The following is a 26,942-nucleotide window of genomic DNA, read 5'->3' as shown; positions in this document are numbered from 1 at the left end:
GCTTTCTCCTTCACTCCTTAGTTTTTCTGTTTCTTTTTTGTTTGTTTGTTTGTTTTACAACCACAGCTGCCAAAAACTATGGCTTTTTTTTTTTTTTTTTTTTTACAGTGTATAAAATGTAAACCAATTCAAAATATCAATAATAACTATAATAATCACCTATAATAGTATCAGTGATAACTCATTGTAAATTGTTACCAAAAAAGAATTACATAAAATAATATAACAGTGCATTGGTGAGATGTCTCGGAAAAATGTAGCAGCAGAAATGAAAAAAAATAAAAACTGTTCTAGAAAAGCACAAAGACAAAAAAAAAAAAAAAAAAAATGGACCATGAAGAACATTTGTACCAACTCAACAGTCTGAATATTAACCTCAAGGGTAGACCATCTGTTAACTACAATCAAAAAAAAGACTGCAGCTCAGCAAGCAGCTAGATGTGAAGAAACCAACTCCACAAAACACCAGAAATACACCGTTTACATACCTTGCTGGAACAAAAATAAAATAAATACAAGGCAAATAATTACACGTCTGTACTTAGAAGACCCAGAATGAATATATAGGCCTGTTAAAAATAGGTACTTCTATGGCACCGGCATGGCATTTGACACTGGCTGCAGGGATGAGTTCTCAGCAGGAAATCATTAGGATTGACAGCTCGTCGGGCTACTTAGATTTATTGAGCCGCACGTAAGCCTGTTAACACTCCAGTACGGGATATACCTCGCAGGAGAAATACCTCACGGGTTCGTTTACGGCCATCTAGACAGCTGTAACTGGAAACATCATTTAAAATTTTAAATGGAAGTAGTGGTCCATCTTTCATGACAAGAATTAGATTATTCAATCCAGCAAGTATCTGGCTTCTCATGTTCCATCTTCTTTGATTTCCAGCCCACAGCAAGGTATAGAGTATGTTTAGGCCCTGTCTGCATGACTGACTCTTCCACACAGATGGTTCCGCCCTCCCCGATCTGCAATCTGTCACACAGACGAACTGTTGCTCTTGCACAGCCATGTGGGAGCTCTCTGGGACAGCCCTGGCAACCTATGGCGACAGCTCTGGAGGTATCAGTGATATATGAAGGCCTCTTTCTTTCATTCAATGCACAGAGAGCTTCAGCTCCAGCACTTCTGGAAGAAGATGAGGAACTCCCCTCTGTGGTCAAAACGTGAAGCACAGAATCATTTTGACAACTACAACTTGTTTCTCTCAGGGAAATGCAATGAATCAACAAACAACTTTATAAAGTATGGCACAGGTTAGTTTTTCAGACTCAAATTCTGCAAATGGCATAAACAGTGCCACTTCAAAGAATTTCATATGAAGTAACAATAATAATTCATGCAGAAACACATACTGAGCACCACCGCTCTTTTGAAAAAATAAATATTTTTTTTTTTTTTTTTTTTTTAAACCACGAGCAACTGTTTCAGGTTTTAAGATGAGGAAGATCAGGGTTTTTCTTCCAGTTTGCGGTACACCAGACTAGAACATTGTGATCACCCGGTTTTTCCTCCCACACAAACTATTTCCTGGTTCTGTGCAATACAGTAGAGGGCAGTGTTAAATTACTTTCTGACACTCAAGGATGTGAATTTAACTCACCACTGGGGAAAAAAAAAAAGGTGGGATTTGGGTGGTAAGGTTCACATGAAAGACTTAAAAAGGTACCTCGCACATTTTAAAATGACCTGAAAAAAGTTTGGGGCTGGATTCATGAAGTGTTTTCAAGAATAACATTCTCCCTAACTGCAGTTTTCTTTTCTTTTTTTTTTTAACATTCTTAATGGGATAGTTCACCCAAAGTTAAAATTACCCTCAAGCCATCCTAGATGTATATGACTTTCTTCTTTCAAATGAATACAATCGGAGTTAATATTAAAAAAATGCCCTGGCCACTCCAAGCTTTATAATGCGAATGGCTGTTGAGTAGTCCAAGAGAAGTCCAATAAAGTGCTCCACACGGCTCCGGGGAGTCAATAAAGGCCTCCTGAAGTGAATCGATGCATTTTTGTACAAAAAAAATATCCATATTTAAAACTCTATAAACCGTAATCCATAGCTTCCGCTAACTGTTGTACTCTCTTTCACGAGAAATTGGACGTAGGTGTAGCGAAAGCTCCAGTGAGAATTGACTAACTTGGAAGCACAGAGGAGAGAGCAAAATAAAACACTGGTCTAGAATTAGAAGTACAAAACGAGGATTTGTAGAGAAAAACGTTGGAGGATTTCAATATAAGCCAAGAGAAGACTAGATTTCCTTTGCACCTTAAACAAAACTTGGTTCTCGCAAGACTGGCATATTCTCACCGGAACTTACGCTACACCCATATCCTACATCATCCGTTGGAACGCCACTTTCTCATGAACGCACGTACAACAGTTAGCAGAAGCTAGAGATTATGTTTTATAAAGTTTTAAATATGGATATTTTATTTTTACAAAAACACACCGATTCACTTCAGAAGGCCTTTATTCACTGTATTCGCCGTGTGGAGTACTTTTTATGATGGATGGATACATTTTATTGGACTTCTATTGGACTACTGAATATAAACACCCATTCACTGCCAGTATAAAGCTTAAAAGAACAAGGACATTTTTTAATGTAACTCTGATTGTGTTCGCCTGAAAGAAGAAAAAGTCATATACACCTGGCTTGAGAGTGAGTAAATCATGGTGTAATTATATATATATATATATATATATAAAAATATAAAATTTTAGGGATGGTTCACCCAAAAATAAAATTACACCATGATTTACTAACTATATGACCCAGGACCACAAAACCAGTCTTGAGTCTCAATTTTTAAAAATTTAGATTTATACATCATAATAACAATAACTAAGCTTTTGAATAAATAAGCTTTCCATTGATGTATGGGTTGTTAGGATCGGACAATATTTGGCCGAGATACAACTATTTGAAAATCTGGAATCTGAGGGTGCAAAAAAATCTAAATATTGAGAAAATCGCCTTTAAAGTTGTCCAAATGAAGTTCTTAGCAATGCATATAACTAATCAGAAATGAAGTTTTGATATATTTACGGTAAGAAATTTACAAAATATCTTCATGGAACATGATCTTTACGTAATAAAAGAAAAAACGATAATTTTGACCCATACAATGTATTTTTGGCTATTGCTACAAATATATCCCAACATACAGTAGCACTGGCTACATATAATACATAACTACTAGGTATGTGCATGAGTACTCTGAAGTGACAGCAATGATCAACAACATAAACATTGATTGGTCATGATGATTAAGCATGATGTGGTCCCACACCAGCTAAACGCCCTCTGCTCAGCCTGCTGCAGTAGCCACACCCCAAACTCTTGCTATAGGTTGAGCTGGAAAGAGATTTACGGATCTCAGAAGACTGATCCAAGTGTTTCAATGGTGTCTGGGAGGCTCGAGGTTTACACTTTTGAGGTAGATAAAGATAGAGGCATATTTATAGTTGTCAATGAACAAACTGGGTTAAGAATGTATTTTGACAAACACACAAAAAAACATGTTTTAATTAAATGTAAAAAAAAAACTTCATTAAGAATTGAACGTTTTACTTCTTAAGTTATCTTAAGAAATTTCTTCTGTCTTGAGAAGATGTTCATGAATGCCATCCCTTGATTGTTTGATTTTGTTCTGAATTTATGATTCAGTAATATCAATATCTTTATCCATCCTTTACCTCTGACTTTCTGTCTCTGTCTGTAAACATGAAGGGATTGTATGGCTTGCAGGTGGTGACCTATGAAAGCTCAAGCTGACTCATGGCTCCTTCACATCACCTCCAGCCCTTCCTGCCTCCCACACAGAGCAAAATCACGCTGACACAACTCCATCAGTCCAGCCCACAGCTATGAGCTCTCAGCAGGCAGAGACACCTCACCGTTCTCCAAGCACGCTCACTTCAAACACAGACTTTGACATTGAAAGAACTGCGAACAGAACACGTGCTGCAGTGATATCCATATGTTCTCTGAACTTACGGCCAATAAGTTTAATAAATGACCCACATAGCCAATTTCCTAAGCTGTGCTAGTTTCATGACATATCATTGCACAGATTCCTCATTCCAAAATGAAAAATAAAAATTGAAACTCAAAATCAGTATGTTCATTCATTCATTCATTTTTATTCAGTTAGTTATTTGTTCATTCAGTCATTCAATGCATTTTTCATGCATTCATTCAGTTAGTCATTCATTCATTCAGTGTCATTCATTCAATGTGTCATTCGTTCATTCATTCACTCATTCATTCAATCAATCACTCATTCATTCAATCATTTCAGTTTGTCATGCATTCATTGAATAAACATGTTATTTATGCATTCAGTCAGTTATTTAATTCATTGCATTATGCATTCATTCAATGCATTATTCATGCATTCATCCAATGCATTCATCCAATGCATTATTCATCCATCCATTCATTCAGTTAGTCATTCATTTAATGTGTCATTTGTTCATTCATTCACTCATTCATTCATTCACTCATTCAATCACTCATTCATTTCAGTTTGTCATGCATTCATTGAATAAACATGTTATTTATGCATTCAGTCATTCATTATTTAATTCATTGCATTATGCATTCATTCGTTCAATGCATTATTCATTAATTCAGTTAGTTATTTATTGATTTCGTTATTCATTCATTTGTTCATTTAGTCACTCATTTGTTCGTTCTTTAGTCATTCATTCGTTCATTAAGTCATTCATTCAGTTATTTATTCGTTCATTTAGTTATTAATATATTCATTCATTTGTTCATTTAGTTATTAATTTGTTCATTCATTTATTTATGTATTTATGTATTTATTTATTTACTTTTTAACGCCATGCCAGCATCAAGGCTATTTTCATTCGTTCGTTCATTCAGTCATTCATGCATTTAGTTAATTCAGTTAGTAGCAGTGTATTAAGTCGGATAATATACCACCAACTGGTCGCAAAATAACCAATTTAGGGTGACAAGGCCTGAAGATTGTATATTCCCTTTGACATAATACTGATGAGATTCTAGATCCTATTCATAAATTTTAAAACTCTGTTAGAAATGCAGTTGAACATCATTTATAGTTTTACTGAAGCCACAATGTAATGGGTCTATAATCACGGTTTACAAATCCAGGGGAAACTGACACAGGAAACTCCTTTAAATAGAGCTGCTTCAGATGACTAAAATAAATACTGAATCCCCTTATAATGTGGTGTGGAGATGACCTCAAACTGTATGGAAAAAAGAATTAGAAAGCCGGTGTCCCAAATGCATCTCCTTGTGGGGGGAATAAATAATAAAAAAAACGGATAAAGCTGTCAAAACGCAGCACTACATATTACATACTATTCTCACACATTTAGGTTTTTAGGCAGACCACAAGCATTTCCTAAAACATTAAGTAGCCATCAACACAGGATGGCCTGATGGCCGAGGGCCAGTGAGAGTTTCAGACAGTGCTGCATAGTCATCTTATATTCTTTAATATAAACACTAATTTTATGTGATGTACTGAATACTGTATTTAAATGTGTCACCAAGCTAATTTTACAGATGATTAATAGATGAGGATGTTTAAATTGCATGAATGACTTGTGATAGTGATTAATGGAGATATATATTATGGTTGCATATTTTTTTCAAATTGCAGTATTTTTATTACAATTATTTAAAATAATTCAAAATGAATATTAAAATGAATCTCAAAAGTCATATTCATAATCTGCTTACTTTAGGTGTGTAAATATATGAACCATCTGATTTGTAACAAATTCCTCATCTTCAATACAACAAACACTTATGACATATCAAAATGATGATGAATGGTTTCTTTCCAGCTGAACTAGTTGCAGAGCTAGGCAAGACCCAGAGAAACACACCCTGACATGTGACACTGGGAGGCCATGGAGCTGCTGACAGCAACACTGCAATAACACACAGTAAACCACAGGACAGATAAAGCTACCAACAAGACAGTTGAAGGATTTGGGTTGGTCTAGGCATAGGAATTTCCAAGAAGGGATGTGCAAATCTACACATTTTCATAACTGAGTCGTCAGCATGTTGTCTGGACCGCTTGTTTTTAAAGCTCTTTATGAGATTGATTTAGCATCCACCTTACCAGTGTTATTTTAGGATATGTTTACATGACAATGATTGTACTAAAAACGGATACGTTTTTCCTTTGCGTTTTTGAAAAGGTTCACATACAGATGACAATGTTGTCAAAGCAATCCTGTTTACACAGATATGCCAAAATGACTAAAGGACTTATATTATGCATGCCAGCCCAGTAGTTGGCGATGTCACTTTGCCTGCACACATTATACTGTAGACTGAACATGTAATATGTATGGGCATGGTGTCACAGTTTTCAAAATTCACATTTTTATAGTTTACATGGTGACAGTAAAAGTAAGTTTTTCAAAAACTTGCACTTTTCATTTTCATCGTTTTCCTCCAAAACAGCATTGAATGAACAAAATGAACAGCCAAAACGTGTTAAGTTTTCCATTTTTAGTTGAAAACGGTGTTGAGTTTTTGTTAATATTCTGAATTAGAATTCATTTTTATATTTTCATTTTCATTTTTATTTCAGTTAAAGTTTTAGAAATTGTGTGTGTTTTTGTCATTTTTACAGTGGTGGCCAAAATTTTTAGAACACTAGTATTTTCACTAGCTAAAAAAAAAAAAAAAAAAGTGTTTTAAGTCAGTTATTTCTATCTTTTGCTGTAGTGTGTCAGTAGGAAATATCAGTTTACATTTCCAAACATTCATTTTGCCATTAATTGTAATTATTATTATACATTATTTTTGACAGCATCCTCATTTCACAGCATTTTTATACAAGTGCCTAAAACGTTTAACAGTATACTGTAGATTTGAAGGTAGGTTTCTTGAAGCATCTTGGAGACGTTGCCACAGTTCTTCTGGATTTAGTCTGTCTCAGTTTGTTCTGTTTCTTCATGACATTCCAGACAGACTGGATGATGATCAGATCAGATCTCTGTGTGGAGCACTGGCTGTTGTCAGACTAGATTATTACAATTAATGGCAAAATGAATGTTTGGAAATGTAAACTGATATTTCTACACACACTGACAGACTACAGCAAAGGATAGAAATAACGGACTTAATTGTTCATTTGGTGAAAATACTAGTGTTCAAAAAATTTTGGCCACCACTGTCTGTATACATATCTATAGTTTTTAGTTTCAGTATATTTTGTAATTTTAGTACTTTAGTTTTTTTTTTTAAAGTTCTTTAAGTTTTCTTTTGGGTTTTTTAGGGTTTGAGTTTTAGTTTTAATTTTAGCTAACAAAAATAACCCTGCACTGCACTCTGACCAGATGTTAGGGAGCTAATAAAGAATTTTAATGTGTCATTTCAGCTACAGATGTGAGGACTGCAAAATAAAATCTGAATGGCTGCACATAATGCTCCTCCTGCCAGAATCAGTGCCCTGGCTGGGTGCATTACTCTGACTCAAAGGAAACCAGAGCATCTGGACTGGAGATCACCGCAGGGATGCGTTTAGCCTGACCTGGTTGAGCAAAAAGGACACAGAGATGAATCTCTGCTTTATAACTCAAGTAGACCCTGGTATCTCAGTGACCAAGCTACAACACACAAAAAAAAAAAAAAAAATAATAATATATTTTATATATATATATATATATATATATATATATATATATATATATATATATATACACATACACACGTAAAAATGGTAGGTAAAATATACAAGGTAAAAAAAAACAAGCAAAAAAAAAAAAAAAGAAAATGCTACAGAAAAACACCTGTTAAATGGTTAACGGTAAGCTCCCCTAATATGTTCGCTGAAAAACTGTAATAGACATTTCAGACAATTTTACGGTGAAATACCATTATTGGGAGTGAAAAAGAATGTAAAATTTACAGGAAAAACCGTAAATTGACGTTCCCAGAATTCCCTGAGTTGCAATTCAATTTTTTTTTTTTTTTTTGGCCATTTTAGCATTTTTTCGTGATTGGACAGTGGAGATATGACAGGAGGCAAGAGGGGGAACGGGATTGCCAAAGGTCCACGAGGCAGGATTTGAACTCGGGACATCCGAAGCGCAACTGCACCATATGTCAGTGCGCTGCCCACGAAGCCATCGGCACCAAAAATCCTTTATCTTTATATTGTACAATGAAAATATACTGTAGTTTTCAGAACAAAATTTTTATCTCCAGTCTACAAACACGTCTTATTCTGTATTTCCACACTTTTCTAATGTCAGACGGATGAATACATTTGAAGAGAAGCACACAAATAACAATTCCAGATGGACCTAAATGAAGGAAAATAAATAAAAGCTCCTTTAATATATATATAAAAAAATGAAATTACACTCCACCTTTAAAAACAATGAAATGAACATCAAGACAAAGTAGAGACCAGTCTGAAACCAAAGACTACAGGCCTCAGTGTATGATGAAAAATTCCCAGTGCTGTGTAATGTATACTCACATATTCAGTAATGTAAATCATTTTTGGCACAGTACATCACCCTTGTGCAGCTGGATTTCAGGAGATTTTAGTTTGAAGTCCCCTGAGACTGACTTCAAGGATTGTGGTGATGCTTAAAATATGCAAAGCACAATGGCCAGCAGCATAAAACAAGCTGACAGTCTTACTCAACATACTCATACACTGAAAGGTAATTTATTCTTCTCAGACCGGTGGGGTCACACTCGGGGGCGGGCGCCTGCCTCCAGCTCCACCGCAGGTGTCTCATTAGACTGCCTGCGCAGCCCTGTCAACTCCACTGGAGTTAAACTATAAGAGTGCAGCTACAGCACAACACAGACTACACAGGTCTGTGTCTTTTTTTCTACACCAACCAAGTACGAGTTTCATCTGGACATGTCTTGTTCTTGCCTTAGGTGTAACAGAAACTGAATGATTGCACCAAGTCCCAGTTTAACATTTAAAGGGGTCATAACATAAGGAATCACTTTTTCATTTTTCCAAATAAGAGGTCTACTATAAAAACATACTGTCATTTTCAGACCTAAAAATGTCTCACTGCAAAAAGAGCAGTTTGAGATACTCAAACTCATACTTTCCTCCATTGTGGTAAACATTTGCATCTGACAATCTCTACAATAAAACATCAATCCTACTTTACCGTAAAAGCAGTGAGGTGACAAAATGAGAAATTATTAGCCAAGACTAGATGACAGTATGCACTAATTAGCATATTATGACATAATTATGCCAAATTTGCATTCTTCCTAATCAGCCCTTTATGCTTGTTTTCTTCTCTCTTAGTTCACATACTGCATTTTACACCCAAATTCCCAATAAAGCATTTAGTGTAGGGTTTTGGCTAAGCTAACAGGCTAATCGGTATGCTAAGCTAGCACGCAAAGCCTTATGCAACATCTCATTAAAAAGAACATTAATGTGCACACTACATTCCTTTCAAACCTAAAGAATGGACCTCACCAACAATCAAGAAGCAAGATCTTCAGTCAATTCAGTACATTCACTACTGTTCAAAAGTTTGTAGTCTGTAAGATTTGTTAATGCTTTTGAAAAACAGTAAAAACGTCAAAAATATAGTTTAATATTATTATCTTTTTATTCCTATGATGGCAAATCTGAATTTTCAGAAGCCATTTCTTATGTCTTCAGTGTCACTGATCCTTCAGAAATCATTCCAATATGCAGATTTGGTGCTCAAGAATAATTTCTTATCATTTTCAATGTTAAAAAAAAAAAAAAAAAAGTTGTGCTGCTTAATTTTTTTTTTTTTTTTCAGGATTCTTTGGATAACAGCATTTATTGGATAATTTTTTTTTAAAAATAGCAACAATGTGTCTTTACTGTCGCTTTTTATCAACTGAATGCATCCTTGCTGAAAGGAAGTTAATTTCTTTCAAAAAATGTTAACCTTTTTAACCGCAAACTTTTGAATGATAGTGTTCATTACTGTAATCCAGATGCAGCTTCTGTCTGACAGCCTGAGGTATATGTTGCAATGTTTGATCATTTCTGTACATCCACTGAAACACAGACTTTAGACATTAGAACACAATAGCAACCAATACTGAAGTGTTTCCTCGCTCTAAATTCAAACAGACAGCCAACAGCATGATAGTCAAGACATAACAGCTGGGGGTCTCACTGCACCAGACTGGATCTCCCCACACGCGTCACCCACTCGGCAAGCTCACCACAGTGTGCATGAGAGACAGACAGAAAGAGAGAGCCAGAATGGGGCCACACAGTCCCACACAAAGTCTAAAGAGTGAGATGAAGTCAGAATGCAAAGACTATGGCTGTCAAACCACTGCACAGACAAAACACATATTTTGTTGATATTTAAAGGGTTAGTTCACCCAAAAATGAAAATTCTGTCGTTAATTACTCACCCTCATGTCGTTCCAAACCCGCAAGACCTCTGTTCATCTTCAGAACACGCTCTCTGACCCTGCATAGACCGCAAGGGAACCAAAATATTCCTAGATCCAGAAGCGTAGTAAGGACATCGCTAAAAAAGTCCATGTGACATCAGTGGCTAAGCTTCAATGTTACGAAGCTACGAGAATACTTTTTGTGCGAAAAAGAAAACAAAAATAATTTATTCAACAATTCTTCTTCCCGAGTTACCGTCTTCGGCCATTTCGGCGCGCTTTCCCCAGAACGTAATCAGCATTTTTCATATTCAGGAGAAAGCGTGCGCATGCTGAACGTAAACAATGCTGATTACATTGATTATGTTCTGGGGAAAATGCACACATGCGTGTCGTGGTACTCTCCAAAATAGCTCTCAGATTTCATCAAAAATACCTTAACTTGTGTTCCGAAAATGAACGAAGGTCTTACGGGTTTGGAACGACATGATGGTAAGTAATTAATGAAAGAATTTTCATTTTTGGGTGAACTAACCCTTTAAAAAAAAAAAAAACACCAAAAATCTGAGAAATAAAAAAAATATATATAATGTTTTAGCTACAATGTCCAGCACTAAAGTGTGCATGTGGGGGCAGTGAGTAAGTGAATGGGAAGTGACTCAGTAAGCGTGGAAGTGCGAGTGCAGAACTCGGCCACAGCGCCTGCCGGCTCCCACCTGCTGTCACCCCAGCAGCTCTAGACGCAGACCTCACCTCGTTGACCTCTGCAACCCGTGCTGACATCAACACAGCAGTACAACCACACTGTACTGTAGGGAGGGGTGTGTGCAGTGTTGGGAAGGTTACTTTGGAAATGTAATAGTTTACAGATTACAAATTACCTCGTTTAAAATGTAATAAGTTACATTACTTTTATAAAGTAATTGAAAAGTTACACTAATTACATTTGATTACTTTTTTAAATTTCTAACATTTTCAACTGTTAATCATTTTGAAACATTTAAAGCAGACAGGGTTAACCTTACAGTAGTGCTCAACACTGATTACTGTCAAAATCCTTCATCACTTGAATTGAGATGTCATTCAATTAAGTAAGGGATAATGTACATCTTTATTTTGCGATAACTGGCTTGATGTACATTATCCCGCTTATTACACAGCTGCTTGCCACAAAAGTAAATAATTAGACACAAAACACTGAACTGTGTTGAAATATTTGAACGCAAAAATTCCATGAAGAAAGCATGATACATTGACAGTAGAGTTAAACTCACGGGACACCGCACTTATTCATAATCACAAAAGTACATTACTTGCATGTGCTTTAAAGCCTTGCCTGTTAAAATTTTTATTGGTATGCAGTTCTAACATGCGCTTTTTCTGATTGCGTACACCTGAAACACGCACAGTCGCACACTAAAAAGCCTGTCAAATAGCAGCTGATTACTGGACTAAGTTATCTTTCATGATTGCGCTAATACTGTCAAAAACACAAAAGGTTTACATATAAACAGTTGGTTATGTCTAAACTGAAAGTAAAGATTTGAGAGAAAAACAAATGCGTGCCTGTATATGTGATGCGTGCAGGTCTTAAAGTAACAGCAGACTAATAGTACTAAACATGCTGCCGTTTTCATTAAACGGATAGTTCACATGGTATATCACATCAGGGGATATGATATTTGTGTGATATTGCCCTCCTGTACAGTATAAAATCTCTGAACAGTGACAGTCATTCAGCAACAACAAACTATTGCCAAATTATCATATTCAGGAAAGAACACACAAGACACTTGATTTATAACTAATTATTCTAACAGCAATTTTTCAGGCGATATAGTATTAGTTATGAAAATAGGACATTTAACATTTAAATAACCATAACTGTTTGTTTGAAATGCAAATACATAACATAAGAATGTCAGTTTGTGCTATATTTTCAGCTGACAGTCTTCCCTGAAGAAAGAAAGAAATAGGCTGTGAGAGGCAGGACTCATGTAAAACCTCTGATCATACTTCTAACGAGACCTATATTCAGAAGAGAAACACAGCTTCAAACTGGAACAAACAGCGACATCACTTCCTCTTCATGGTGTCACAACCATTTCTCGTGAAATATCACTAAAAACCATTAATATTCCTACTCCGCCGTTTTTAATTTATAGTTAAACATATATGATTAATAAAACAATTCTTAAAAACAAGATTTGCATTACTCTAGCCTTCATTATCAAATGTTTCTCCACTTCAGTCCATTATTACAATTTGCAACCATACGGATCCTGAGGAATACAAGCGTCCAAAGAGGCTTTAAATCTTTTCATTTCATATATTATTTGTAATATGCCACAGAAACAGCATCCACATTTACTCGGACCAAACTAATACAGAAAACAGGATAACAAATTTAATATTTCTCTCTGTAAATGGCACTCAAAGACAGAAGGCACCGCAGCGTGACACATGAGCAATTATTTTAAAAGCAAGATACTTTACATGCAGTTCCTCATCTGAATCCTCCATTTAGCCTGGGTTGTCCGCTCCAGTCTTCACCGAATGACACCACGCAAAGACCTCGAGTAATGCAAATGCTCATTAACACTTCCACAGCTTATTCTTGTAACTACTAAAGTGTATTTCAGCTGACCAAGACAAAGATCAAATTCTCTTACAGTCAAAAATAGGTCTTTCCAAAGACAATTAAGGGATAAATGCTAAGCTACTTAAAGCTTAAAAGGTAAGCCAAGGAAACTTTTATTCCACTCAAAAAACTTCTAGACAGAATAATAAAGTATTTACCTCATAAACTGTAATTTCATACATGCATTTAATTTGTATCAAAAAGTTCTGTTTAATCTAATTCCAGACGTGTACTTAACAAGTTAAGACAAGCTTGTCAACAGAACTCTTAAGACCCCCTAAGTAGCTGTGGAGGACCACTAAGAACATAAGAACATCTCTGGGCCTTCACACACATAATATAAAAGCTCCAAAAGTTAAGTGTTAACAGCAAGATTTTGCTTCTTTTGCTTGTGTTAGGGAAAAAAAACACAGTGTAAATTCAGAGCACATCTGCTGTGCACAAACCTGCAAAGCAAGCGAACACAAATGAACTCAGGCAGAGCCCTGAAAAGAACCTCTTAAAATCCACAATCCCAGGACATTGTGAGCTCTGATGGTTATCCGTAATGATTACATGTGTGCAGGTCCACAACTATTGCAGGAATCTGTCCAGTGAGTGAAATACTTTAGCTAAAAATAGAACAGAAGCAGTAGTTTGACAGAACAGGTTGATTTACTAACTGAAAACTCCCTTCCCAGACCACCCATGCTCAAGCTTTGTATAGTGTTCAACAAAACTCTCTTGGAACTAGTGGACTTTTTGACAGCTGATGCCAGTGCTGATATTTTAGAGAGCAGAGTGTCTGATGGCTGATTTAAAGTCGATATGATCACACCATCTTATTCAAAAGATAGTAAATAACACATGCTGCAATAAAATGTATATTTTTTATTTAATATTTACTAAATTAGAAAGAAATCTTCAAAATTAATCAATATGAAAACAATACAAACTTAAATAAACCTGTAACAAACAGACATTTTGAAATTCTATTATAGTATTTTTAACAAACAAAAGAAATTGTTAAAACTTAAAATAAAAATGAAGGAAGGAAATTCACATTTTCCTAAAAGATCTGTTAATACTACACTGAACAAAATTATAAATGCAAACTTTTGTTTTTGCCCCCATTTTTCATGAGCTGAACTCAAAGATCTAAGACTTTTTCTATGTACGCAAAAGGCCTATTTCTCTCAAATATTGTTCACAAATCTGTCTAAATCTGTGAGCACTTCTCCTTTGCCGAGATACTCCATGCACCTCACAGGTGTGGCATATCAAGATGCTGATTAGACAGCATGATTATTGCACAGGTGTGCCTTAGGCTGGCCACAATAAAAGGCCACTCTAAAATGTGCAGTTTTACTGTATTGGGGGGTCTGCACCATTTGCCTCACGCAGAGCAACACCTTCGCATGGAGTTGATCAGGTTGTTGATTGTGGCCTGTGGAATGTTGGTCCACTCCTCTTCAATGGCTGTGCGAAGTTGCTGGACATTGGGAGGAACTGGAACACGCTGTCGTATACGTCGATCCAGAGCATCCCAAACATGCTCAATGGGTGACATGTCCGGTGAGTATGCTGGCCATGCAAGAACTGGGATGTTTTCAGCTTCCAGGAATTGTGTACAGATCCTTGCAACATGGGGCCGTGCATTATCATGCTGCAACATGAGGTGATGGTCGTGGATGAATGGCACAACAATAGGCCTCAGGATCTCGTCACGGTATCTTTGTGCATTCAAAATGCCATCAATAAAATGCACCTGTGTTCGTTGTCCATAACATACGCCTGCCCATACCATAACCCCACCGCCACCATGGGCCACTCGATCCACAACATTGACATCAGCAAACCGCTCACCCACACGAAGCCATACACGCTGTCTGCCATCTGCCCTGTACAGTGAAAACCGGGATTCATCCGTGAAGAGAACACCTCTCCAAAGTGCCAGACGCCATCGAATGTGAGCATTTGCCCACTCAAGTCGGTTACAACGACAAACTGCAGTCAGGTCGAGACCCCGATGAGGATGACTAGCATGCAGATGAGCTTCCCTGAGACCGTTTCTGACAGTTTATGCAGAAATTCTTTGGTTATGCAAACCGATTGTTGCAGCAGCTGTCCGGGTGGCTGGTCTCAGACCATCTTGGAGGTGAAGATGCTGGATGTGGAGGTCCTGGGCTGGTGTGGTTACACGTGGTCTGCAGTTGTGAGGCCGGTTGGAATGTACTGCCAAATTCTCTGAAACGCCTTTGGAGTAGAGGTCTTCACGGGAGGACCCAAGACCAGAGGACCCGGGACCCGTACGGGTTCAGGTCTATATTTTAAAATGGTCAGCCGGGTCTGGGTCGGGTCCCAATCTATTACTTCGGGTCCCGGGTCTGTTTAACATTGTGTGTAATACCCGAGTCGATCGGAGAACACCGTACCCGCCAGTGATCAGTGTCAGTCAGCATGCGTGTGTTTTGTAAATTGCAGCTTGTAAAATTACAATGAGAAAATTGTGAGCGGGAAATAAGGTGAAAAAAAAAAAAAAAAAACACTGCGTTACCTCGAGCCACTAGAAGCAGAGCGCGGGCGGAGTTAATGTAGCCTACTGCAAGCGGACGGTGATCATGGATTCCTTCATGAGTGATTTGGACAAAAAAATAAATTAAAAAAAAAAAAAAAAAAAGGCTGAAACAAAACTGTTATTGAACACACACGCAATAAAGTGTAACGCACTTCTTGTTCTGCACCTTTTTTTCCAAAAAAGAATTGCTCCGAGTCTTTATTACAACCAACAAAAAGTATCGTTATCGTTGCATAAACGCAACAGTCGAAATTGACTCGAGATGGGAAAAAAAAAAAAAACTGCAAAGTTGCATTAGTCATCCGTCACTGACGTGACAGCATGTAGACTTTTAAAGCAATAATCAGTGGATTAAGAAGGCTTTTTCAGTCGGCAATAGAGGGGAACAGCCCAACATGGATGGAAATTTATTGGCTAGGAGGATTGTATGCGTCGCAGTCAGGGAGAAGGCTACTAACAGTAGTAAGGGATTTTTTTTTCTCTCTCTCGCAACTTGTTATTGACTTAATAGCAGTTTGCTGTGCAATATGTGCCGATCGGGTGCAGTCGGGTCCGTGTCTTCCCGGCCGGGTTCGGGTCCAACTTTCAAATAAAATACGGGTCCGGGTCGGTTCGGTGCAGCACATTTACGGGTCTCTTCAGGATCCGTGAAGACCTCTACTTTGGAGACGGCTTATGGTAGAGAAATGAACATTCAATTCACGGGAAACAGCTCTGGTGGACATTCCTGCAGTCAGCATGCCAATTGCACGCTCCCTCAAAACTTGTGACATCTGTGGCATTGTGCTGTGTGATAAAACTGCACATTTTAGAGTGGCCTTTTATTGTGGCCAGCCTAAGGCACACCGGTGCAATAATCATGCCGTCTAATCAGCATCTTGATGTGCCACACTTGTGAGGTGGATGGAGTATTTCGGCAAAGGAGAAGTGCTCACTAACACAGATTTAGAGAGATTTGTGAACAATATTTGCAAGAAATAGGCCTTGTGTATACATAGAAAAAGTCTTAGATCTTTGAGTTCAGCTCATGAAAAATGGGGGCAAAAACAAGTGTTGCGTTTATAATTTTGTTCAGTGTAATTGTGCATTCTCAGCACTGTCAAAATAAACGTCCTGCATCAGACACTTATCAGCTGATGCTGATAATTAAAAGTGTCAATATATGGGACATTCTACAGAACTGGTCCAAAGTCAGAGTTGGAAACATATTGGAAATTATGCATGCACATTGTATAATATCCAAGGTACACATTTGTGCAGTTAATTCTCATTGTATTTTCAGAGTCCTGTAATATTTGTCCTCTCCCCAAATTTGTCACTACCGAAACACAGTAATTATTTAATTAGAAGGGTTATATTGACCTATTAAGATTTTGCTTACATCTAGATTGTAAATATTTTTTTTTTGCCATTTTATTTAATTTGTTTTAGGGGTAAACCCATAATTAAAATTCTAACAAGATTTGTTGTGTTTTGAATCCAAATTTTCTTTGTAAAAGGCAAAAAGTTGATCATAATGATTTCAAAAGTTAAGTATAGCCTACTTTATTTTTGACAAAACATCCCATGTTTTTGTGGTGACAGCACATTTTCGGTAGAGACAATTTACAGAATTTTAACTCGCATACTAAAACATGCTTAAAAAAAAAAAAAAAAAAAAAGAAAGCATAACTGTACTAAAATTCTATTTATTTCTCCCAAATATGAGGTGTTCCCTTTTGTCACTACGAAACAATGATGACATGTTTCGGTAGTGACTGTTTCAGTAGTGACAATTCTATGGGATAATGCTCCAAAAAAAAACTAAGAAATCACTACCAAAACATTTGGTGGAGTTTCGGTAGAGACAATTTTAGAGACTTTTGAACCTAGCTCAAAGATGCTAATCAGCACATGGTTAGCTAGCACAGTTCTGAACATTGGTATACATTAAAACTAAATGTTATGGAATAACTCCCAAAAAAGTGTGCTTAATTGCAAAAAAAAAAAAAAAGGTAGTTCAGTAGTGACGTTCCTTAAAAGTTTCACACAGATTTTCCAGACTTTTAAACACATTAACTCAAAATGATGAGACTCATCTACTCACACCTTGTAGCTATGAGAGGGGGACACAGGAATATTTCCTGATCATAAATTTATGGGTTTAGTTCAAATCAGTCTCAACCAATAGATTAAACATACACTGTTTTGGTAGTGACATGAAAAAGGCGGGACACTTTTTTTTTTAACAGTTTCATAATTTACAAAGAAAATATTAAATTTTTTTTTTGAACTTCGCTTTTTAAAAGAATCAAAAAGATGCTTTTAAAAACAACAAATGGAAAAAACAAAAACAATTTATTCCAATATTTTCATAAGTTGGAATTTAGGGGTTAGGGTTGGGACAGGCACCACCCAACTGAAAGTACACAATAAATGATGATTTTAAAATCATCATTTATTGTGTACTTTCAGTTGGGTGGTGCCTGTCCCAACCCTAACCCCTAAATTCCAATTTATGAAAATATTGAAATAAATTAGTAAGCACATACATACATACACATATATATATATATATATATATATATATATATATATTAGTGGTGGGCGTTATCGGCGTTAACTTGCTGCGTTAACGTGAGACTCTTATCGGGCGATAAAAAAAAATATCGCCGTTAATCTATTCTCAAAGTTGGGTTGGGAGCTGGATCTATACTACTCAAGCTATGATGACTTTCACCTTGATATTTTAGCGCGGATGTATACCTAGCCGAATTGCACTGTAGGGGGCGAGAACGAGTCTTCGAACCTGTGTGTATATGTGCTAACATGGATGCAGCTATGAAGCCGCCGGGTTTGCTTCAGGGAAAATTTATTTTTAAGAAGCTTTAATCGGCAAGTCATTTCTGTCTCTACGTTACATCGCGCTCTCTGTATCGCGCGCACAGCGGAGTTCCGCCCTGGTTCGCATGCACGCACGCACGCACACACACACACACACACGTACGTGTAAGCGCACACACAAGTGAGCACACTCCCACTCCTATTTGTAAATATTAAGCCGCAAAACGTCTATTTAAATATGACTTCTGTGCGTCTCTGTGTTAATGTATGGCGCAGACGCACGGGTTTGTTCACTACTCATACAGAAGACCGCGTGACGCTTGCGGCGATATTAACGTCTGTCGTCTCACTAAATGAGGACATAAATACATGAACAACATCAGAACTGCTCTGAGAGTCACTTCATGAGCATTTGAGCGTTTCATTTGAGAAAAACTATCCTCACGGCAACCCGTCAAAATAAAAGTTCGGTTTCACTTGAAGACATTGGGCAGAACGTAATAGGCTACTAAAACTAAAACTATTAAAACCTTATCTTTAAGGAATAATCATACAATGTCTTCAATGTTATTATCAATATTAAATTCTTGATGACTGCTAGTTGTTTACTACTAGTAGTGAACTTATTCTGATCTACTTGGCAGAATTCAAATGATTTCAATCTAGATTAATTCCAAGATTACAGTGAGATTAATCTAGATTAAAAAAATTAATCTATGCCCACCACTAATAAATATATATATATATTTATTAGTGGTGGGCATAGATGAATTTTTATTATATATATATATATATATATATATATACACATATGCTTACTAATGTGAGACCCTGGACCACAAAACCAGTCTTAAGTTGCTGGGGTATATTTGTAGCAATAGCCAAAAATGCATTGTATGGGCCAAAATTATAGATTTTTCTTTTATGCCAAAAATCATTAGGATATTAAGATCCATGAAGATATTTTGTAAAATTCCTACTGTAAATATTTTAAAACTTAATTTTTGATTAGTAATATGCATTGCTAAGAACTTCATTTGGACATCTTTGAAGTCAATTTTCTTAGTATTTAGATTTTTTTGCACCCTCAGATTCCAGATTTTCAAATAGTTCTATCATAACAAACCATACATCAACGGAAAGCTTATTTATTCAGCTTTCAGATTATGTATAAATCTCAATTTCACAAAATTGACCCTTATGATTGGTTTTGTGGTCCAGGGTCACATATTTCAAATATTATTGTGGGGTTCAATAGATAACAGAAGGATCTTAATAAACATCTAAGATTTGAATACTTAAATGCTTTTTGGTTTTGGGACAGCAGTTTGCACCAATTCTGTAGAATGGCCCATATATTTTATATATATATATATATATATATATATATACATACATTACATTACATTACATTACATTACATTACATATATATATATACACATACACACACACACTAGGACTAGCCCACATTTCCACTGACTTTAGTGCATAACGACAACTGACTGTCAGGTTTTTCTCAAAACTCATAAGAAAAAAAAAAAACTTGGAGCAAAACACCTAATGTTATAGTTAGAACAGAACTCTGTTCACACTGAACAAAATAATGTTTCAGTGCAAGACATCTTGACAAACATTATAAATTGGCTCCAGGGGGGAAAATTATGACATTCAGGTACAAATTATTGCCTCTTTAAGTAATCAGAACATAACAGAAAGATGTAGTCAATTAGCCTTTCTTCTCAATGGTTGAAATCAGGGGCACTTGAAAACATATTTTAAGTTTAGTCACATCCACCAGTCACATAAAACTGACAGTGTGCTGCTCTCTGCAAACCATGCTTATTATGTTCTTCAAAGAGAGGCTCTTGAAAAGGGCAAACCACTCAAAAGCAAACCAATAAAAGAGGGAGAGTAAAATACATACTAAAAACACTTACACTGAACACTATGAAATTCATGTTAAAACATTATGCATGTGCAAGAACAAGCACTAGATTTTATATGTCAAGATTAACCTAGAAAGGAACTCTTGCCTCAATTAAGACAAAAATGATCAAATCACAAATTTAACTCATGACTGCCATGGTAAAGAAGTACTGGACATGTCCACTAGTTGCCTGTATGAGAACATGGGAAAGTCTACTGAAGCTTAAGCACACAAGGCTTTAAAAGAGACCCAAGGGCCTGCGCCTTCAGGTGGAGGGCTGGTCATGGCTGTGCATTTACAGCAGCACAGATGTTGTGCTTTTTCCACTACCGACAAATATAAAGGCACTCCACAGATTATAAAACCATAATTTTAGCACATTTCAAGTGCATGCCTGTAAGTGTTCAGACACTGCAAGTGCTCTGCACTCAGCAAACATCCTCTTTACTTGCAAACCTGCGATAATAACGGTTGAATTTTAGAGGACTCTTTGACGCAGGTGTGCGCTTAAACGCACTTAGCCAGTTAAATAAATTCTGGTTTTGGATAAAATCAGTAGACTATGATCTCATTATGCTAATTTCTTTCAGTACTTCCAGATGGCTGGGTCTTAAAAACACTTCAGCATTCTGTTATGGTGATGAGTGATCATAATTGACATTGAATGATAAACAGCTTTACCTTTTAAACACCTTTTACAAATTTCACCCACTGAAGGGTACTCTAATCACATTCAGATAGGAACACCCTGGAATGAACCTAATGATCACAGTTCTGGAGTGGCACACATTTGTGCCAGATTGAAATGGGAGCCCTTTATATAAATAAGTAGACAGAAAGAAATATTGTCCTAAATATACAGCAGCACACAGAAAAACATTAAATAATGACTGTATCAACAGGTAACTGCTTCCCATCTCGAACTGACATTAGCCTTCTTGTGAGAGATAACAGTGGTAAAGATTAAGATTTTGTATTGCATCTTAAATTATTCACTTTTTTAAAATATTATTCTTCTCATTTTTATTCCAAAGTGTCAGGCATCTCCTGCTGATTTCATGCTCTCAGATGTGCAGCCAAAAAATACGGTCTAGTTTTTTCTTAGTTCTTTCTCCTCTACTCGGTCACTCAAGAAGAGTTTTGATTCATTCTCTCTCCAACACACCATCACTGTAAAACCCAATGAGTTTTTTGACTGCCTGATTGCCTCTATTAATTTAAGTTCAGAAACCAATAGTTATGAGTACTGTGAATTTATATAATTTACTCTCCTATCTAATCTCAAGCAAAGCATGCTGGAAGCTAGAAATATACTATAACTTATTCAGTTTGAGTTTTGCTTAATATAATCAGTAACTGAGCTCACATAACTATTAAGTGCAAAGAGCCGAGTAATATGAACTCATTTAATTTAATACATTCGATTTAGGTTTTATTCGTAATCTGAAAGAGGCTGATAGTTCTAACACAAGTGATTGACAGCAAAGATCTGCAAATATGCACGTTAAAGATGTGATGGACAACCAGTTGTTGACTGCTCCTTTGTTCATAGCATGTATCAACCTCTTTCGATTCAATTCCTTTATGAGTTCTGAAAACTTAAGGGAGTCAGTTGGTTATAAAATATGGTTGTGTAACTCTTTCCTTACGACACCTCCTAAATATTCAACAATTACGCACAAATACCAATTTATAACTTAAAAGCTTAATCAGTGCACACTGCACAGTGTGATCACCTTTCACAACATTATTTCTCAAAGTAATCATATTATTGGGTTAGTAATTATGTGGTGGTTTCCTATTATGTAAAATGTTTAGAACATTTAGATAGATAGATAGATAGAGCATAAACAAACTTTGTGAATACGCATTTGAGTATCCTAGCGATAGTACTGTAACCACTGATTATTAAAGTTGCACATTTGCCCATCTTAATCTTACAGTCAATATGTAATAGCGATCTGTATATGAAACATAGGCTACTCTGGACAAACAAGACGGAGAACATTGCAAACACGCATATGGTTGTCTTACCTTTGTGCTTACAATACATAAACAGTCCATTCTTCAGAGCGCGACCTCTCAGCATCTCATTCCAGCTGCTCTAAACCTGTCGCTAAAATATGCGAATGTATATAAAAGCATTGCGCGCACGACAGGAACTTACTCTCAGTAGAGCAAACGTACGCGTCCATATACTCAGAGAAGTCAAGTCTGTATCACCTCAGGTTTCCTTTCCGCGGCAAGGTGTCGGGGATGCTGAGGAGGAGGACGCCTGCACTCATATTGACGCGCGTTCAGAGTTGATAGGAGCACCACTGGGAGACCGAGCAGCATAATGTGCTCCGCGCGCTCCAACAGCACGTCACTGAGTGGGACACCGAGTGCGTAAAACGCCTCTGCCCTGCTGTTTCAACATCAGCCAGTGGACTTCACGTTTTGCAATAAAACAGGAATATTCGCTAAATGTTGGCAATGTTCCAACTCCGCACACAGGGTCCTTAAAATTCAACCCACAACAAATCATGTTTGTTTCCAAATCATGTGACTTTGCACGATGGGACGGGATAACCTGACTAACCCACGGACCAATCTCGTTGCACAGCATCTGAAAGGTTGTTTTGGTCATTCTGAAATGCCTGAACAAAGTCTGTGATTCTGTATAATTGCCAAACAGCAGGCATCCACCTCTGAATGACCGCATTTATTGTGTTTCTTCTGCTCGCTCTGAGGCGCAAGTAATTTATCATATATGAAAATTATTATATTTAGTGGCTTCTCCTACTTTTTTTTAGTGATATATAGTGCCAGTTTATCAGGAAGTGTCGATTTTGTTCTCTTTGACTCGTTGGATGGAAATAGTGCTTTATTCGCAAATGTTTTTTTCGCGATATTCTAGTTTTGCGCACAAGTTAAATTTATATCTTCGAATGGAAGCATAGAGAATGACGGTGATATCTAATCAAGCAAGCAAATTTGTTTTTGATCATGTTATGCTAACTAAGATATAATGTATCTGTGAATTTTTCCAAAAAAAAAAAAAAAAAGACTAAATATGAACCTTTAGAAAAAGCAAAAATAGGCTATACAAAGAGAGAGAGAGAAATACATAAAAAAAAAATAGGTTCTGCAATTAGGTTATATAATATTACAAAATCCTAAAATTATTGAAAGAATTCATTTCATTTTATAAGTTTATGTAGGAGTATGCCATCGCATTAAACTAAGAAATATTTTTCAAGGCATGTTATACTCCTGTTTCTTACATGCGTTCAAAATCACAGTGGAGAAACATAAGTTAAGAAATAATAAAACACCACAAAGCTACATCCTCTATGCCAGTGGAGACATGAAATTCAGCTACGTTCAAACGCTCATCTGATTCATCCGAGACTTCATAGAAATGAGAGTTTTATGCATTGTTAAAACACTGTAGATTACTGCAAAGCAGATTACTTCCAATCCCAACAGAAGTAAAATCTTCCCACTCTCTAGAACGTGAACAATTTAAATGAAAAATGCATGACCAACCCTTATCAGATTTAAATGAGAAATTAACATTATTAAATAAGATAACTCTTTAATGTTCTGCATTTAGTGCCACAGAACTCCTACATATACTATTTTAGAGTAATGCATTTAAATCGGTCAGATGTTTAACACTTCACACGCTCAGCATCATGATCTTCAATTACATTCTCAATTATCTTTCAAGCACAAGTTTAACAAGTACTGGACGTTCTGAAGTAGGTTCACCAGAGCTGACTTTTGAAACTGACATTATATGACATGACAAAAGAATGTCTCTGAATGGAGAACTTTTGTACAAATATAGACACATTTCACATCTGCCAATGAAAAAAAGCTCCCACATAACTGAAGTAGCAGCAACTATTGTGTGTCTTTAACCTACACACGGTTCAGTTTCATTTCAGAATTAATCTGTTTTTGAATGAATCATTGCATGAATAACACCTGCTTCCACAGAATAAAGAATGCACCAATAATTGTGTCAAACACCAGCAATTATTCTAAAGTGCTAGTGTGAAAGCACCCTAAAACCAATAATGACATTCAAGATCCACGTAATGAGTGGTAGCATACACATCAATATTTTGCTTACCTCTTTGCTTTGGGCACTGACGCTGGGCACGGTTTCTGTTGGTCCAGTGAGATTCCATTCATTAACAGGAGGAAAAGGTTCTCTGGTTTTAAGGCTTGACGGCTCTGTGGGCTTATTCTCATTATCCTGGAGGCTCACTTCATAAAATTCCTGAATATCTGAAAGAATTATGAGGTTGCATAGTCAAATACATGTGATTAATAAGCCACCAACAGAACTATAATCCCTACAAATGTTCACAGAATCAAAGACAGAATCTAAGATACAAACTTTTATGAAAACGCATTTACATGGCCAAGTGTAAATTCGATAACAATCCCATCATTAAAAACATGACCAAGTGTAAATAGATTGTTTAACCTAAAAAATTACAACCTGTAATCAAACCATAGCATTGCTTTTAAAGACCACAATTTGTTGTAGCCTGACACTTCTCTGAAGTAACAATGATAAAATTAATGATAAAATAAGTGTACATTTAGGTGTAGATTTCAGATAAGCCAAGCCCAAATTAAATTCAGACAGTTTCAGTCTTACTCTTACACTATCAGCCACAATAAAGGGACACACTTTTGTGTGTGTGTGTGTGTGTGTGTGTGTGTGTGTTTGAACTAATAATTTATTCAAAAATACATTAAAGACAAATCATACAACAAATTATGACTTACATGTGTTCTCTAACGAACATGTTTTCAATTTCTGAATTACAGTTCAGTTGTATATTATCCATGGGACATCGAGTCAAAAAAGTCTAGCTGGAGTATCAGTAAAAGTTCAACCAGATGGTTGCTGGTTGCTGCAATTGACCACTTGAGAAAGGCACGTTGCTCTGGAGTGACTGTCCTTGAAATGCAACACAATACAATTTTTACAAGTCGCTTTGGATAAATGCATCATGGATAAATGACTACATACTGCTACTCAATTTTACACCAAAAATAATGGCTGCACCAAGAAGGAGCCATCTATTGACCATTATGCTTCCTTCAATATGACAGTAAAAAATTTAAAAAGCATAATGCATTAATCTTTACATTTTTTTAAAAGTAGGCTGTAATGCATGCCATGTTTACCCACACATAGCAGCCAACATGTATGTAGAGTTAGAGTTTCTGATTAAGTCATGTTTAAAAGCAATAACATTCTTTTGACTTTTCAGAGATACTGGAGTCTCCACAAATGTTTTCAGTCTAAAGCACTCAAATAATGGACAAATAATAACACCATGAAACATGAATACTCTTTATGGTTATAAACAGCACTTCCCTGGATTCATGCAGAGTCCAGGCCAAACTAAATGAGTGGAGTTCAAATCATGGAAACATAATAGTAGGGTTGCACTAAGTTTTACCGTCTGAACACAGCATTACTGGAAACTGAACAAAGCAATGATGCATTTCAAATGCCTCTTAATTAAGTACTGAAAGACTCTAGTAAGTATGCATCACTGTGCTTTGATTTGTGCAGTGGGGAATATAAAGATGATGTTCTAAATTACAACACTCTCAAAATTTAAAACGGCACAATGTACTATATTAATATGATAAATATTGAGTTTTACAAGTGTTTTATCTGTATTTTGAATTTTGCACTGTATTGTTTTAGAGTTAATGGAAATGTCTGTAAAATCAATGGATAATGTCTCGGTAGAAAATTACCAGCACATTTTCCATTTTCAACAGTGTACTGTAAACACTACACTGCCACAAATTCACTACAAAATCCATTTATCAAATGTCTCACCACAACCTTTTATGAAGATGCCCACTAAATCTGTCCACATAGCAGCCAGTATAAAACAAATATACAAAAACATTCTAAGTTATCTTTATAGCTATTTCTGGATATGTTCTGTTGGACTTTTTCAATAGTAAAATGCTTATCACCACCAATTTCCTTTCCATTTTATCTTAATTGCATAAACTCCCAAAAGAGCCTGCTTAAAAGGCAAACTCAAAAGATTTTCTCAAGTTGACAAAAACTTACTTGAAATTACTGCACACAAAATGTTTAGACTACATTCCCAGCAAATACAAGCCAAGACACTTTCTGACAAATGCAAATCCATTACTTTACAATGTTTTGTGATTACTGGATAAGGTCTTTAAAAAAAAATGATATAGCGACTATGCCCAACAGATGAAATATTGAATTAAAAAAAAAAAAAAGATAGATGAAACGGATAAATAATTAAAAATTAAATATTTTACAACTACAAAAACAAACATATGTTCCATTCGAAAAACTTTTTAAGATTTTATAACGCTTTCCATGAGAATGGAAACCTTATAATTTTCTCTTAAGTGTCTTATAGGAGCAAAACAACTTGCTACGTGCAAACACCTTTATTTGCAGTTGAAGAAGAAAAACAACAACGTTGCTGTAATACATCATTGAAAATGTCAAACATGTCAAATAATGGTGGAGTCAAACCTGTTCCACCATCTTAGCACAAC

The 26,942-nt window shown here is 36.2% G+C and overlaps 1 protein-coding gene across 11 annotated transcripts in view; it reads right to left on the bottom strand.

The window, feature by feature from the left end:
- dlg1a (discs large MAGUK scaffold protein 1a) overlaps positions 1-26,942 on the bottom strand; it is a 127,634-nt gene that overhangs the window by 99,730 nt on the left and 962 nt on the right. For all 11 annotated transcript variants that reach the window (XM_058777921.1, XM_058777923.1, XM_058777925.1 and 8 more), the window contains exon 3: positions 24,487-24,644. In XM_058777921.1, the coding sequence (XP_058633904.1) occupies positions 24,487-24,644 (158 nt within the window). The remainder of the gene's footprint in view (positions 1-24,486; positions 24,645-26,942) is intronic.

The sequence above is a fragment of the Onychostoma macrolepis genome, chromosome 06, assembly GCF_012432095.1.
Source record: "Onychostoma macrolepis isolate SWU-2019 chromosome 06, ASM1243209v1, whole genome shotgun sequence".
Lineage (NCBI taxonomy): Eukaryota > Metazoa > Chordata > Actinopteri > Cypriniformes > Cyprinidae > Onychostoma > Onychostoma macrolepis.
This window is presented reverse-complemented; position numbering and strand designations above follow the sequence as displayed.